The sequence below is a fragment of the Ranitomeya imitator genome, chromosome 9, assembly GCF_032444005.1.
Source record: "Ranitomeya imitator isolate aRanImi1 chromosome 9, aRanImi1.pri, whole genome shotgun sequence".
NCBI lineage: Eukaryota > Metazoa > Chordata > Amphibia > Anura > Dendrobatidae > Ranitomeya > Ranitomeya imitator.
In genome coordinates, this window is record NC_091290.1 from 70685358 (window position 1) to 70702569 (window position 17212).

Here is a 17212-nt window from a genome sequence, read left to right on the forward strand (position 1 = left end):
AAGCAGAGAAAGGCAATTACATATCGTAACGAGCGGCTCGCGCCGAGCTCCTGTCCGTGATCGACAGGGGAATTGGCCCAACGAGCGGTTACGACCTTTGCCCTCCTCCGCTTCTTCCGCCACGGAGGATCTTGTGTATTACCTACACAGGACTCCGACCCCACCCCTCAATGTTAGGGCCTGTTCAACCCCATCCTGTAAACCCGACAAAAAAATATCGAGGCCAATGTCCGTTAGGTGAACTCCGTCCGGTCTTAATTGTGGCATGTTATCCCCTTGTAGCTGGTGGTGACGAATCACGATACCGCCTCTTCCTCATACATATTTTCCAATCCGTGCGTTGAATTTTCCCCTTGTCCGCTCTATGGCTTTTTTATCTCTTGCTCCTCGCCATACGGCCCGTGGTGTTATATCCGACCACACCAGTATTATGTTCCTGAATAGACAGCTGAACCTTTCCATATCCGTTGTCACCCATTTGTTCAATTCGGCCACCTTTTGTTTGCCAAGGTCATTGCCACCCGCGTGCAGCACCATTATCACCGGTTGTTCCACCATCCTTGCTATGCCAACCATCTCTTTGAACACCTGTTTCCACTGGAGGCCTCTGATACCCCTCCAGTTAACTTTTATGCCCGGGAGGTAAAGATTTGTTCCTCCTGGCCGCAGCTTGGCCCTCTTTTCGGCTCAGTAAACGTAGGAATCTCCTACAACCCAAACTTCCACTCTTGTAAGGGACAACATATGTTAGTTAAGCAAGTCAGGTCTTATGTATCTGGCGAAGCATGCGGACTTCCAACGACCCATTCTCTGCACTTCGGCCTCTGACACTCCTGCCCTATCTGCTTCGGTGGCCGCCCCTATCCGGAACGAATGTGTCCCGTACTCCTTTGTATTTGCGCCGGTTTTTTCCAAGCATAGCTTGAACATCGCCTGGAATTGGTACTTGGTCAGAGGGGACCCATCTGTATGAGTGAAGAAAAATCTACCAGCGTGTCTTATCCCGGCGTATCTTCTAACCATTTTTAGCGGGCAAGCTGGGCCATCTGTAGAGTTAACCAGGACCCATGTGCCCCTACCGGTGAGATCGCATTTGGATTTTCTAACCCTGATGCGCAGGGCATCGCTGCATATAACTATGTCCTCATTAATTAGGCCTCCTTCCGACTCGTTTTTTGACCGCGGTAGCAATTCACTGATACGCAGTGCTCCGAAAAAAACGGTCGCAAAAGCTGCCGATATGAGGGCCGCCTCATATTGCGATGAGCAGACCGACGGGGATATCGCAATCAGGTCATGCAATAGTCTCAGAGAAATGGGGCGGCGACATTCTTGGCTTGGCTGAAGCCTTTTCCAACCTTTTATGGCTTGTCTGATGCTGAAGAACTTAGTTACATCTACCCATCCCGATAATTGAAAGAAAAATGCTAGCCCCGATAATTTCCGTTGTGCCGAGGTGCCCGACGCCCCACCTTCCCTCATCCGTAATAGAAAATCAGTCGTCACCGCGCTTCGTGCTCGATCGCATTTATCCACAGGCCTTCCTTGAATTAGTGAGCACCACTCCTCCCAAGCCTTACCATACACCTGCCAGGTATCTGGCGAAACAGAGGCCTGGATTAAGGGCATCAATGATTGGCCACTGTGTCCCACAGGGTGTCCACCGAGAGGAAAAGAGAAAGTTCCCGGCCGGACACCTGGATTTAACCCCTGTAGGAGTGGCCGTAGGACCCCTTCCCTCTAGTGCCCACTGGCCGGCTGGGGTTCTTCTAATTAGTGCATCACTAAGGGGGGAGTGATGCTAGGGGGGAACTGGCACAGACATCCTTTACGTGCTGCTTTCTCTGTGCGCTCCCCAGTCAGAGACACGCTCCTTATACAGTACCGCGTCTGCCATTTCACAAAAAGAGAATAAAGAGTCCTACAAGTGATAATATAGCAGAACCCTGATCTTATCAAGTCTATCAGGATTCGTGTAGAGATGTGTGCAAGACTACATCCAAAGAAGATTTGTGGTTTGTTTTCCAAGATGTTTAGAAGAACCTCTTCAACCTACATATGAAAATTATTATTATTTCCTGTTTAGTAATGTTGGTTACTAGGGTTGAGCGAAACGGGTCGGCCACTTTCAGAAGTCGCCGACTTTTGACAAAGTCGGGTTTCATGAAACCCGACCCGACCCCTGTGTGGGGTCGGCCATGAAGTCGGCGATTTTCTGAATGTGGTATTGGAATTCCGATCCCGATTTCCGATATGTTTGCAATATCGGAAATCGGTATCGGAATCCATATTTAATGTAAAATAAAGAATTAAAATAAAAAATATCGCTATACTTACCCTCTGACGCGCCCTGGTATTAACCGGGAACCTTCCTTCCTTCGAATCAGCGCTTCCAGGACCTTGCGGTGACGTCGCGGCTTGTGATTGGTCGCGCGGCCGCCCATGTGACCGCTCGCGTGACCAATCACAAGCTGCGACGTCACCACGACGTCACGCAAGGTCCTGCAAGCGCTGATTCTTAGGAAGGAAGGCTGCCGGAACGCGCCCTGCTGCTTTCCGGCAGCCTTCCTTCCTAAGAATCAGCGCTTGCAGGACCTTGCGTGACGTCGCGGTGACGTCGTGGCTTGTGATTGGTCACGCGAGCGGTCACATGGGCGGCCGCGCGACCAATCACAAGCCGCGACGTCACCGCAAGGTCCTGGAAGCGCTGATTCGAAGGAAGGAAGGTTCCCGGTTAGTACCAGGGCGCGTCAGAGGGTAAGTATAGCGATATTTTTTATTTTAATTCTTTATTTTACACTTAAATATGGATCCCAGGGCCTGCAGGAGAGTTTCCGCTCCTTCAGACCCTGGGAACCATTGGAAACCCAATGCACTGCATTGGGTTTCAAGTTGCGGCCGACCCCGACCCCGACGTTTTTATAGGATCGGCCGATTTCACTCGACCCGACTTTTGAAAAAGTCGGGTTTCGTGAAACCCGACCCGATCCTATAAAAGTAAAGGTCGCTCAACCCTATTGGTTACTAATACACCTGACTGTAATACTACAAAATCCTGAACTATGTGCAAGTGTACCATGAAGAAAAATTGATGTTGTTTTGAAAGCAAAGAATGGTCACACCAAATATTCATGTGATTTAGATTTTTGTTCATTCACTTTGCATTTTGTTATTTCATAAAAATAAACTATTAATGCTTCTGTTTTTTAGAGCACTCTTACTTGTTTTTTCTACAACTGCATGACTCTTTTGCACAATACTGCATATTTATCTATACTAGTAGAATTACCTGACTTTCCATGGGTCTGTTTGGTTTAACTGTTTATGTATACTTGGTTAAAAACTTTGTTACTGATATGAAGCGAACATATCTGAGTTGGTATGCTCAGAAATGTTACATCTTTTTAGTGTATTCACTTTCCCCAACGAAGAAGCTATACGCGAAACGCGCGTCGGGTTCTGCGGGTTTTTGAGCCGCCCAAACAGGTCATGTATTACTCTTATATTTAGCTCTCTTTAACTCCTGTCTGCACGGTGCACTTTTGCCCTTATCATTTGGCTGCTACTGTGTCTTGGCACATGGCACTTTTTCTGAATCTCAGTAATATAGGTATTGGTTTGTAGCTCTATTCTGGATAGCACTATGCACTTTTTGCAATTACTATTTAGCTGCTATATAGTTTCTGGCATATGGCACTTTTCTTTGCTACCTCAGTATTAAGGGCATTTATTTGAAAATCTTTTCCAATATAAAAAAATCCTTTTTATACTAAGCACTTTGCACTTTACTAATTATGTATTAATTTTTTTGTGTCCTTAAAATAAAAAAATATATATTTTTGTATACATTAGGACTTTTTGTATAGTGCAATAGTGTCATGATATAGGCTGCAGCTCAGTGTTTTGTTTCACTTTGATATATGATTTATATTCATTATGATTTTATATTATTTATTAGTATAATCTATATTTGGAACTTACACTGTGACTGCTGGAGTGAGTAAGAGTAGCATGGGATATTAATTTTCTAAACATCCCCTTTAGCACTTTGAAGTGCATTATATTTTTGGTATTGCGGCTATTTTGTGTTGTTTCCCCCCCCCCCCCCCCCTTCCTTTTTGTTAATTTCTGTAATGTTCGCATATATGTAATAAAATGACATTTTAAATCTTCTACTGTGGCATTACTTCCGTGGTTTTGTGTAGGATTTGCTTAATTGGAAGTGCCTTCATTAGGCCAGTTTTTTGGTTTATCTTTTTAGTGTTGTCCAGAAGTAATTTACATTAACATTTGCTTTTGTATTCCATTATTTTGTTAATTGTAGGCTGTTAGGTTAATCGGGCATTTTTTAAAGTTTTAGACTGGATATGAATTCTCTAGGGTCTATATGCAGAATTTTGAGCAAATTGGTCCATTGGTTTTTAAATTAAAAAATATTTTCTTTTGTATTCTGCATTTTTATGAATATGATGAGAATGGTAGGTCTTAGAGATCTGAAACTTGGTGTAAATTGTTCCAAAGTTCATGGTTTACTTGTGTAACAACTTGGGGCAAATTGGTCCAGTTACTTGGTTGTAAATTAATGCTTGCTTTTGTGTTTAGTTTTGTTGGCGAATACCTCGAGAACTGTAGGTCTAGAGAGCTAAAACTTGGATTAAGCCCGTTGAAGTTCTTGATTTACCAGTGTCACATTTTGGCCGAATTGGTCCAGTCGCTTGGTCATAAATTATTTGCTTTCATGTTCTGTTTTTTGGCACAAATGTCAAGAACTGTAGGTTTTAGAGGGCTGAAACCTGAAGTAAAAACTTCCGAAGCTCCTGATTTTCCTATATACTTAGTGTGGTGCCAATTGGTCTGTTCGTTTGGATGAAAATAAACATTCGCTTTGCCGTTCTATTTTTCTGATAATACAGAACAGTAGATCCTGGAGAGTTTAAACTTGGTCTAAAATGTAATTAATATTTGCTTCTGTGTTCTGTTTTTTGGTGAATTTCTTAAGAACACTTTTACACAGAATTAGTCGTATATGTCAAAAACGGCAGGTTTTGGAGAGCTAAAACATGGTGTGATACCTTCTAAAATTCCTCACTTACCTATGTGGCAAATTTGGAGCAGATTGGTCAAATTGTTTGACTGTAAATTAATATTTCCATTTCTGTTCCTATATTTTTTGTGAATATCTCAGGAATAGTAGGCCTAGAGAGCTTAAATATGGTTCAACATCTACTGAAATTCCTAATTTACCTATATGGCAAATTTGGATTACATTGGTCCGGTCGTTTGGCCGTAAGTTAATATTTGCATTTGAGTTCCTTTTTATGGTGAATATCTTGAGAATAGTAGGTACAAGAGAGCTGAAGCCCAATGTAAAACCTTCCAAAGCTGGCTATGAATAATTACTCTCTTGTAACATTTTCTTTATCTGAATATCTCAAGAATGATAGATCCTAGAGTGTAGAAACTAGGTCTAGAACCGTCAGAAGAGCCTGATTTTACCTGTGTAACAGATTTGGTGCAGATTTGTCTGTTCGTATAGCCATGCACAATAACGAATCATCATACATCAGACAATGGACAGCAGACGGCAGAATGTCACTTTATAGAGATAATAGATATATATACCATATATTATGTAGCAATTCTTAATCTGCCTTCTTAATAAGACATATGGAACCAATTTGTTCTCATATGTTATTTATTACTCTTATAATTTGATTGGAACATTTTTGAGACCTTTTTAATGCCTAGATAATTTTATCTAATGTAATAGCTTCTTTCTGTGGGCAATGACATAATATATATTTAAGACATGAATAGTAAAGGTTTCAAGTGTATCATGTATGAAATAGTTCAAGGATACTGTATGAAGAGTATATCTGTTCACCACTGTTTAGATATGAAACCTCAGCAGCTTAATTGGATATAGATTTTTGATTTTGTTCCAAAATTTGAGCAATTCTTAGTTAATCCTAGGAACAATTTTTTGTACTATATCCAATGTGATATGGCTCTTTCTTGTTATTATTTCAGCATAATGGATACTTGTCCTAAAATTGATTGTAGAGGAACCTTAAAGGTGTTGTCTTATATAAGGATACTTCTTTTCCATATGCCTTACTAGAGCACTTGGACCTTTTAGAAGAGAATGCCCCTCTTTCTAAGGGCGCTTTTCACATTGCGTTTAGTTACACGTTCGTGAGTCCCGTCGGAACTTGCACCAACTGGTCCATAGACTATAATGGTTTCAGCAGAGCGAATATGTGCTCTGCTGTGCATCATTTTTCGGACATATACACTTCCTGAATGCGGACAATCAGACATGGTAGACTACATCTGGGTGTCCTCCTCCTGTAAGTGTATACACCCAAAAATGATGCACAGCAGAGCACACGTTCACAAATTTGCACTCTGCCTGCACCATTGTAGTCTATGGCCCTGTCGGCGCATACCTCCAAATCTCATTTTAAGGGGGGTTTGGACGTAAGCCCCGATCGGACCAACGAACGTGTAGCTAAGCGCCATGTGAAAGCACCCTAACAGAATACAAAATTACTTTGTAAGAGTCACTATTTTCACAAGTTTTAGTCTATACCCGTTTGCTTTTTTTTCCCACTGTTGGCTCATATCTTTTATCTCATTTCACACTTATATTCATGACTAGTTTGCATGCTATATCCAACTATTAGACTTTATTAGGGGATAATGATCTGGGATCTTTTGCTTAATTTGAGTTTAATTTTTGTGTTTTTATAATGCCCCCTCTTCGTCCCCTATTCAAATTACGAGAATATTAATGGTCTTAAAGGCTATTTACACCTTCATCCAGATTTTTCCCTTTTTCATTTGCAAGATTGCAGCATGGAACTTAGGCCTCTTTCACACTTCCGTTTTTTACAATCAGTCACAATCCGTCAAAATGTTGAAAAGACGGATCCTGTGCTGATTGTAAAAAACGGATGCACTGGAGCTGTTTTTTGACGGTTCCAGTGCATCCTAGAAGGCTATGTGCACACGTTGTGTATGCATCTTTGCCGCGGTTTTTCGCTGCGAAAACGCATACAGAACACAACCCATGTTAAAAATAATTAAAAAAAATAAAAAATCGTGATATTCTTTCCTTCCGGCGTCCCGCGCAGCTGCCGTAGCCTTGCTGATGCTCCGTTCCCAGTGATGCATAGTGAGACAATGACCTGTGATGATGTAGCGGTCTCGCGAAACCGCTATGTCATCGGGTCATTTTGCTATGCGTCACTGGGAACGCGAGCATCGGGAAGGCTGCGGAGGCCGCACGGGATGCCGGAAGGTAAGAATATCACGATTTTTTATTTTTTTAATTATTTTTAACATTATATCATTTTACTATTGATGCTGCACAGGCAACATCAATAGTAAAAAGAGAGAGAGAGCGAGTGAGAATTTTCCAAAGGGAAATTCTTCCGCGCATGCTCAGTTTGAAAAGACTGCATCCATTGCTGGATTCCTGCTTTTCACAGTCAGCGATGGATCCTGCTTCCATAGGCTTCCATTATAGCCAATGACGGATGGTGCAGGATCCGTCGCTGAGCGATTTTACGACGTACACAAAAAAGTTTCTATGTGCGTTGTCTCCGCCCGACGGACAGCAATTTTATGACGGATCCCGTGCACGACGGATGAAACGTGTGGCCATCCGTCACAATCCGTCGCTATTACAAGCCTATGAGAAAAAAACGGATCCAGAAGCACCATTTGCTGGATCCATTTTTTCACAAAACAACACATTGTGACGGAAAAAGAAAGACGGACGTATGAAAGAGGCCTTAGTGTTATTTTAGTAATTTTTCCATGTCAAAGGTGTCAATAATCTTTACATGATAATCCGAACCAAAATTGGAACGGCCAATCTACTTTTGCAAATATGCAGATTTAATCAGAAAAATTGAACTTAAGTTTAAAATGTTATTTACCTGGATAAAAGAAATTTTTGACAGACCAAGATGCCAACAAAAATCTATATGTTGGTATCTAAAAGGATTGAAAGTTTTTGATTGTACTTTTTACATTTCGTTTTTCAGGTGTTTGTCTTTATAATCGTAAAGATCTGCTGCAACGTCCTGCACATGTGGCAACCAAAACATTTCAAGCTCTTCGTATCTTTGTGAATGATGAACTGAACGAACTCCATGCAGGTCTCCAGGCAGCTCAGAAGATTCTAAGACCAGGAGGGAGACTTGTTGCCATTTCATTTCATTCCTTAGAAGACCGAATAGTTAAGAGATTTCTGTGTGGAATACCCATGGATGAAAAGCCAAATCTAAGTGCTAGGCATAGAATTAGACAAGGCAATAGGGAATTTACAGAAATAGATGAGGATGATGATGAACAGTTCCCAAATCCTCAGCATAATCACCCATGGAAAATTCTACAACGAAAGGTTCTTACACCTGAGTACCAGGATGTTCTTGAAAATCCACGAGGAAGGTCTGCAAAACTCCGAGCTGCTGTAAAAATATATTAATATATATTTTGTTTTGTTCATTTTCTATAATCTGCACCAAGGAGGTTGTCCTGGATTAAGTTTTGAGTATAGGCTTTCAGACATTAAAAAAACAACAAACACAGTTGTGCTCTCTCTCCCCAAGTCCAGCACCTCCTCTCCGCAACTGCCCTAGTCTTTAGCGACAGAATGCAGTGGTGATATCATGACTACAGCGAACCAATTATATGTCTCAGAGATGATGGTTGGGTAGACAAGTAAGACCAACTGAGTCCAATGATTGACTGCAATGGTTCCATAGTTATGACACCACTTCTGTAGTCTGTCAGCAAAGACCGGGGCAGCAGCTGAGAGGAAGGCCGGGGTCTCACTTGCGAGTGCAATGCAAGAAACTCACATGAGTCTCTCTCAACTGGAGTGTGCGGCTACATGTATTTCTATAATCGATAGAGAGAAAATGTAACCGGCACTGAAAAGCTGTGTATCAAAGCAATTTTACGTGTGATCTTACATGGAGTGGACGCTATTGGCCTCTGATGAGATCCAGGTGGTGCTCTGCATACAGAATCCAGGAATCAAAGTGAACACGTATAAGAAAGAAATGCGGCACTTACCATCTGTCTTCAGCTAAAAATGTCCTTTATTTAGCACTTAATCCTTCACAAACATGATGCGGCATCGGCAGGAGTACACGAGGGAGCGGGGGAGTGACAGGAGAGGACGATGGTTGTTTCGCGCACATGCGCTTCTACGGGTCCATGTGAGCTGTAGAAGCGTCTGTGCGCGAAACGGCCGTCGTCCTCTCCTGTCACTCCCCCGCTCCCTCGTATACTCCTGCCGATGCCGCATCATGTTTGTGAAGGCTTAAGTGTTAAATAAAGGACATTTTTAGCTGAAGACAGATGGTGAGTGCCGCATTTCTTTCTTATACATGTATTTCTATGTAGCTGAATGCTCCGCTCCCGAGTGCCGGCAGCAGTGCTGGGTATTGAGGCAAGAGACTCGTGCGAGTTTCTCGCATTGCACTCACAAGTGTGACCCTGACCGTAGTGTGAGTATAGCTGAGTTTAATATTGTCTATTTAGGCAGGCGCTACTGAACTAAAAATGAATCCCAGAAAACAACCTTAAAATAATTTTTTCAATTTTGTTGTTTTTTTGTCAAAATTATGTATTTAACATAGAATTTATTTACTTTTGTATTTTGCTCTTGAGAAATAAAGACATCAGATACTTATTTGTCTGTAGCTATCTCAATGAATTAATCTGCAGCTCCATAGACTTTGACTTGAGCAGCAGCGTGCTTGCTTGGAGTGAAATCTGTCAGTGGCTTAAAGAGGCTGACTGCCTTAGGATGGTGTCACAAAGCATATTTATGGAAAACACCACTCTAGTTTTTAATGTTTTTGAATTGAAGACAGAATTGTATTAAAAAGACATAGAAAATGTAAATACAGGTAGTCCTCGACTTACGCCGTTGATCCGTTCTTACGCAGCGTTGTAAACCGAATTTCGATGTAAGTCGGACCATACATTCATACGGTACTGTACCATAATAACAGTACAGTACTGCAGACACTTAGCCTATCCAAACACCTATCCTAACACATAATTAGGGTGTTATGGCATGCAGGAGACTCGTTTTCCTCGTGTAACCGGGTACAGTGTACAGGACTGGACTCTATTCTTCCGATGCTGCACGTAGTTGCATGTAGTTCGACTTACGACGCAAAACCGTGTAAGTCGGAGTGAGGCATCGTATAAAGCGTTGTAACCACGAAACGATGTAACTCGAGATCGTTGTAATCCGAGGACTAACTGTAAAGGACTTCTTTTTGCTGGACACTATTCTGGATGTGGCTACAAAAATGCACAACACACTGCATTTTTTTTATCATGAAGCTGTGTTTGACACCACCCTAAGAATTTTTTTGTGTTAGCAGTAACCAGACAATAAGGGTATGTTCACACGTTCAGGATTTCCATCCTTTTTTTTTCAGGACAGTTTTTTTTTAAAAAACTGCAGCTCTTGGCAGAAAACGCAGGTCCTTTTTTTGGTCCTTTTTTTGTCCTTTTTTGATGCGTTTTTTGATGCGTTTTTTGATGCGTTTTTTGATGCGTTTTTTTATCCTTTTTTTATGCAGTTTTCTATGCAGAGACTGTGTGTTTCCTAGGAAGCTTTTTAGGGCTAAAATGGCTGAAAATACCCTAACCCTACCCCTAACCCTAACCCTACCCCTAACCCTACCCCTAACCCTACCCCTAACCCTACCCCTAACCCTACCCCTACCCCTATTCTAACCTTAGTGAAAAAAAAAAAAATTCTTAATTTTTTTATTGTCCCTACCAATGGGGGTGACAAAGTGGGGGGGGTGTCATTTACTATTTTTTTATTTTGATCACTGAGATAGGTTATATCTCAGTGATCAAAATGCACTTTGGAGCGAATCTGCCGGCCGGCAGATTCGGCGGGCGCACTGCGCATGCGCCCGCCATTTTGCAAGATGGCGGCGCCCAGGGAGAAGACGGCCGGACGGACACCGGGACGCCGGGTAAGTATAAGGGGGGGAGATTAGGGCACGGGGGGGGCATCGGAGCACTGGGGGGGGCATCGGAGCACGGGGGGCGGGATCGGAGCACGGGGGGGCAGCCACACTCCGCCCACGCACTTCCGCCCGCTCCCCCGCACTTCCTGCTGCAGCGGTTCTGCACATCAAATCGCAGTAAAACCCGCAGATATATTTTTGATCTGCGGGTTTTACTGCGATTTTGACCTCACAATGGAGGTCTATGGGTGCAGAACCGCTGCGGTTCAGGAAAAAGAAGTGACATGCTCCTTCTTTTTTGCCGCAGCTATTCTGCGCGGCTTTTTAAACGAAATTACGGATCATGTGCACAGCAGTGACTGTTTTCCATAGGGTTACATTGTTATGTACCCTGCATGGAAAACAGCTGCGGAACCGCAGCGGCAAAACCGCTGCGGTTCCGCAGTAAAAAACGCACTGTGTGAACATGGCCTAAGATAGAATTAATGTTGGGAAAATGGAAGTTATTCCACGCTTACTGGAGTAACGACCATCCACTAATGGAAGTGAGATGCAGGTTTACTATAAATGCATTTCAGAGTCATACCGACCCTTCCTTCAGGACACCCATACATAAGAACGGGGTAATAAAGAGGTACTGTACATGCTTTAAATGTACACCAGTGTCCAATGGCCACCAACTCTTTGAAGCTTCAAAACAATCTGTTGTTTTCCTGAAGAAGTTGTAATACTTTGAAATGCGTTGAGAATAAACCACACTGTCAATATCTTCATCTGATGCTGACCCCTGGATCGGATGTACTACATGAGCGTAGATCACCCACTATTTCCCTACTACTACCAGATTTTAAACTAATAATTTGTCATTATCAGCAATTTTTTATGGGTTGATATGTTCGCAATGATAGAAAAGTTTATAATGGAATGAAAAGTGGTCACTCGAAAACATATCGTCTGGTGAACACAATAAATTGCAGTTGGACACTGAAATAAACACCATGCACATCATAATCCAGCTAGTTTATTCATCATATTTATTTAAGGGTTTATTAGATCTTCTACTCTTTATAAAATAAGCTCTACCAGAAATATTACAACTTGCTCTCAACAATATAGGTACACACAAATATTTTCTTTCTTAGTTTGAGACTCTTACTTTGTTGCCTTTTGTAATCTAGAGACTTGATGAACACTGCATATTATACCTCTAATCACACAACCATTAAGATTGTTGCATGTCATTTGTCATGTCTAACTTGTAAAAAATGCGATAATATGTATATTCTTTACCAAAAACATCAGCTTAAGAAAAAAATGAAATGTCAAAATATTTCAATATTGGAGTCTAGCCAACATAAAAGCAAACACATTCATATTACATAGTTCATTTGCATACCAGTTTTTAGGTAAAATGTATTTCTCAGTTACAATGAGTGGATACATTTTGATGGATGACACATCTCAGGATAACTCTGGAAACATACTGTTGTAAAAATATGAAAAATGAGAATTTTTGTACAGAGCCACTGGATCCACAAATATTTTTCACCAAAGTATTTTTCTTAACCACAACTCGACTCACAGTTTTTAATAAAGTAGAGACAAATATTATAATTGGTAAGCTTGCTACCATGTAAAGTGTGTAATTTAAAAAAAAATTTAATCATTAAATTAAATAAAACACACAATATCCACCCTAAGTATGTCTGTGTGAGGCGTATAGTCCATGCCAACTGCTTCAGCCTTGGTTTACTGTTTAACCTATACAAGTTATATCTAATATACAAAGCTGAATGTGTGTGTGTATGTCCGGGATTGGCATCTGCACCGTTGCAGCTACAGCCACAACATTTTGCACAGTCACACGTCTGGACCCTGAGAGCGTCATAGGCTAGTGAGGTGAAATTTTAACCCCGCGCGTTCCAATTCACCAAACAATTTTGCCCCTATCTACATAATGGGAAAAAAGTGAAAGGAAAAGTGTTGGAGGCAAATTGACAGCTGCCAGATGTGAACAAGGGGGACTTAAAGAGTGAGAGCGATGGCGCCAAAGAGTATATACCATGCAGTTGCTAAGGTGGGGCCCCGACATGGGATACTCACCACACACGGGGATATGAACACACACAAAATGCGCCACACACTACCACGTGCTTGAACACATATACCACCCTCAGCACACATTTCACCACACATACACCAACCTCGCCACATAAAAGTCGAAACACAAAAGTCGCCGCTCAAAACTCGCCACGCGCAAAACTCGCCACATGCAAAACTAGGCTCACGCAAAACTCTCCACACGTGCAAAACTCACCTCATGGAAAACTCGCCACACGCAAAACTTGCACACGCGGAAAAATTGCCACATGCACAAAAGTTGCAACACATGCAAAAGTTGCCTCACACAAAACTTGCACATACTCAGAACGCACCACACATAAAACTCGCCACGCGCAAAACTCGCCATGCACAAAACTTGCTGCACACAACTTGCTAGACTAGCCTGTCACATGCAACTCGACACACAAAAAGTTGCTACACGCATGTCGCCACACAAAACTCATCTCACAAAGTCGCTACATGCATGTCGCCACACGCAACTCAACACACACAACTTGACACATGAAACTCGCCCTAAAACACACACATGTCTGGTATTTTCCTTCAAAAATAAAAATCTGATTAATAAGCAGACAAACTACAAGAGCAACAAATGTACCATATAGAAAATATGGCAGCTGTCAGTCACATGACCTGTCTATTATGTATATGTGTGAGCTAATATATACTGCCAGGGGGAGGGCTTCCTGTTGGCTGGGGATTTATCAGGCTGCCAATTTAGCTTACAAATACTGAGGTAAAAATACTGAGCAAATAACGTGTGAATGAGGTCTAATACAGGAGGAGATGACATACAGATATATACTATATACAGTGGAGATGACACACAGGTATATACAGGAGAGATGACACACAGGTATATACTATATACAGGAGGAGATGACATACAGGTATATGTATACCCCTCCTTACATGTAAAGCGCCATGGAATAAATGGCGCTATAACAATAAATAATAATAATATACTATATACAGGAGGGGATGACACACTGGTATATACTATATACAGGGGAGATGACACACCGGTATATACTATATACAGGAGGAGATGACACACAGGTATATACTATATACAGGGGAGATGACACACGTATATACTATATACAGGAGGAGATGACACACAGATATATACTATATACAGGCGATGACTTACAGGTATATACACTATATACAGGAGATGACACACGTATATACTATATATAGGAGGAGATGACATACAGGTATATACGATATAAAAGAGGAGATGACACATAGGTATATAAAGGAGGAGATGACATACAGCAGGTATATACTATATACATGGGAGATGACATACAGGTTTAAACTATATACAGGAGATGACATACAGGTACATACTATATATAGGAGGAGATGACATACAGGTATATAGTATAAACAGAAGAGATGACATACAGGTATATACTCGCCACACGCAAAACTTGCACACGCGGAAAAATTGCCATATGCACAAAAGTTGCAACACATGCAAAAGTTGCCTCACACAAAACTTGCACATACTCAGAACGCACCACACATAAAACTCGCCACGTGCAAAACTCGCCATGCACAAAACTTGCTGCACACAACTTGCTATACTAACCTGTCACATGCAACTCGACACAAAAAGTTGCTACACGCATGTCGCCACACAAAACTCATCTCACAAAAGTCGCTACATGCATGTCACCACACGCAACTCAACACACACAACTTGACACATGCAACACGCCCTAAAACACACACAAGTCTGGTATTATCCTTCAAAAATTAAAATCTGATTAATAAGCAGACAAACTACAAGAGCAACAACTGTACCATATAGGAAATACGGCAGCTGTCATTCATATGACCTGTCTATTATGTGTATGTGTGAGCTAATATATACTGCCAGGGGGAGGGCTTCCTGTTGGCTGGGGATTTATCATGCTGCCAATTTAGCTTACAAATACTGAGGTAAAAATACTGAGCAAATAAATTGTGAACAAGGTTTAATACATGAGGAGATGACACACAGATATATAATATATACAGGAGGAGATGACACAGGTATATACATACAGGGGAGATGACAAACACATATATACTATATACAGGGGAGATGACACACAGGTATATACTATATACAGGAGGAGATGACACACTGGTATATACTTTATACAGGGGAGATGACATACAGGTACATACTATTTACAGGGGAGATGACATACAGGTATATACTATATACAGGAGGAGATGATACACACAGGTATGTACTATATACAGGGGAGATGACACACAGGTATATACTATATACAGGGGAGATGACACACAGGTATATACTATACACAGGAGGAGATGACACACAGGTATATACTATATACAGGAGGAGATGACATACAGCAGGTATATACTATTTACAGGGGAAATGACATGCAGGTATATACTATATACAGGAGATGACATACAGGTGTATACTGAGGAGAAAATGAGAGGTGTGAGGTGAAAATGAGGGGTGTGAGGTGAAAATGAAAAGGTGTGAGAGCAAAATGAGAGGAGTGAGGGAAAATAGTGGAGTGATCGGAAAATGACAGATGCGAGGTCGAAATGACAAGTGTTAGGTGGGAATGAGAGGAGTGAGGGGGAAAATGAGAGGTGTAAGGGAGAAAATGAGAGATGTGAGGAGGAAAATGAGAGGCGTGATGGGAAAATAAGAGAAGTGAGGTGCTATAACTAACCACAGATATTTACTATGCCCAGGCAATGCCGGGCTCTTCAGCTAGTTCTCAATATAATGCTACATAAATCCTAAACATTGTATTTGATTGTGCATCAAGTGCTTTTATACAACATAAAATTCTAGCAATAAATCCAGTTATATTGCGACGATAATCCAATGACGTAGTGGTTTCGCGAGACTGCTACGTCATCACAGGTCATTGTCTCCCAACGCATCACTGGGAACGGGTGCTGCCGGGAGCATCGCGAGCATCGTGAAGGCTGCGGAGGACACCGGAAGGTGAGAATATCACAATTTTTTATTATTTTTAACATGGGTTGTGTTGTGTATGTGTTTTTGCAGCGCAAAAACGTGGAGAGGACGCATACACAACATGTGCACATAGCCTTAAATTCTGGCAACTGCCTCGGCGGATCCGTCAAAAAATGGATCCAGTGCTTCAGTTTTTTACAATCTGCACAGGATCTGTCTTTTTAACATTCTCACGGATTGTCACTGGTTGTAAAACCGGAGGTATGAAAGAGGCCTAATAGATTAAAGGGGTTGTCCACTACTTTCAATTAACCCCCCAATGTACCCCCCCGGGGCCCCTAATGAATTGTGATCGGTGCTATGCTGGCTGCTGAGTCCGGGTCACGTGACCCCCAGGCTGCAGCCACCGCTCATTTCCGCCGACGTCACGTCAATTTCCAGATGCTGGAAATTGATGTGACGTCAGCAGCAGGCATGACCCAGCCTCCACAGACAGCAGTCACTCATCAACAGTGACTGGGCTGTGGGCGGGGCTGGGGGCTGCCTGCGGGGCTGTGCTGGGGGTGGGCGGGGCTGTGTGTGCTGGGATCTGCGGGCAGGCGGGGCTGTGCTAGTGTGCTGCGGTCGCCGGGCGTCTGCGTGCCGACACCGGTGTTTGCGGACCGGCGGCGATGTCAGCGTGCCGGCACCGGTATGTGCAGACCAGCGCCGGTCCGCAAACGCCGGCCCGCAGACCCCCGGCGTTGGCACGCAGACACCGGCGCCGGTCCGCAAACACCGGGGGTCTGCGTGCCGGCGCCAGTGTTTGTGGACCGGCGCCGGTGTCTGCGTGCCGGCGCTGGGGTCCGCTGCGGGGGTGTGTGTGTGTGTGTGTGTGCATCGTAAAACTGCATCCGCTGTCCACGTTGTGCTAAATTTACCATAACGTCCGTCGGTACGTCTGGCCAACGGTTTGCGACGGCCCCGTACCGACGCAATTGTGAAAGTAGCCTTACATCTGAATTTGCTGAGTATAATGCAGCCACCCCAGAGTATAATGTAACCCCCCAAAGAATATAATGCAGCCCCCCATAGAGTATGATGCAATCACCCCTCATAG

General features: G+C 42.6%; 1 protein-coding gene across 3 annotated transcripts in view; it reads left to right on the forward strand.

Annotated features, from left to right (window-relative positions):
* METTL15 (methyltransferase 15, mitochondrial 12S rRNA N4-cytidine) overlaps positions 1-9135 on the forward strand; it is a 476714-nt gene extending 467579 nt beyond the window's left edge. For all 3 annotated transcript variants that reach the window (XM_069739770.1, XM_069739771.1, XM_069739772.1), the window contains exon 6: positions 8055-9135. In XM_069739770.1, the coding sequence (XP_069595871.1) occupies positions 8055-8497 (443 nt within the window). In that variant the 3' untranslated portion in view covers positions 8498-9135. The remainder of the gene's footprint in view (positions 1-8054) is intronic.
* Positions 9136-17212: the final 8077 nt, after the last annotated feature.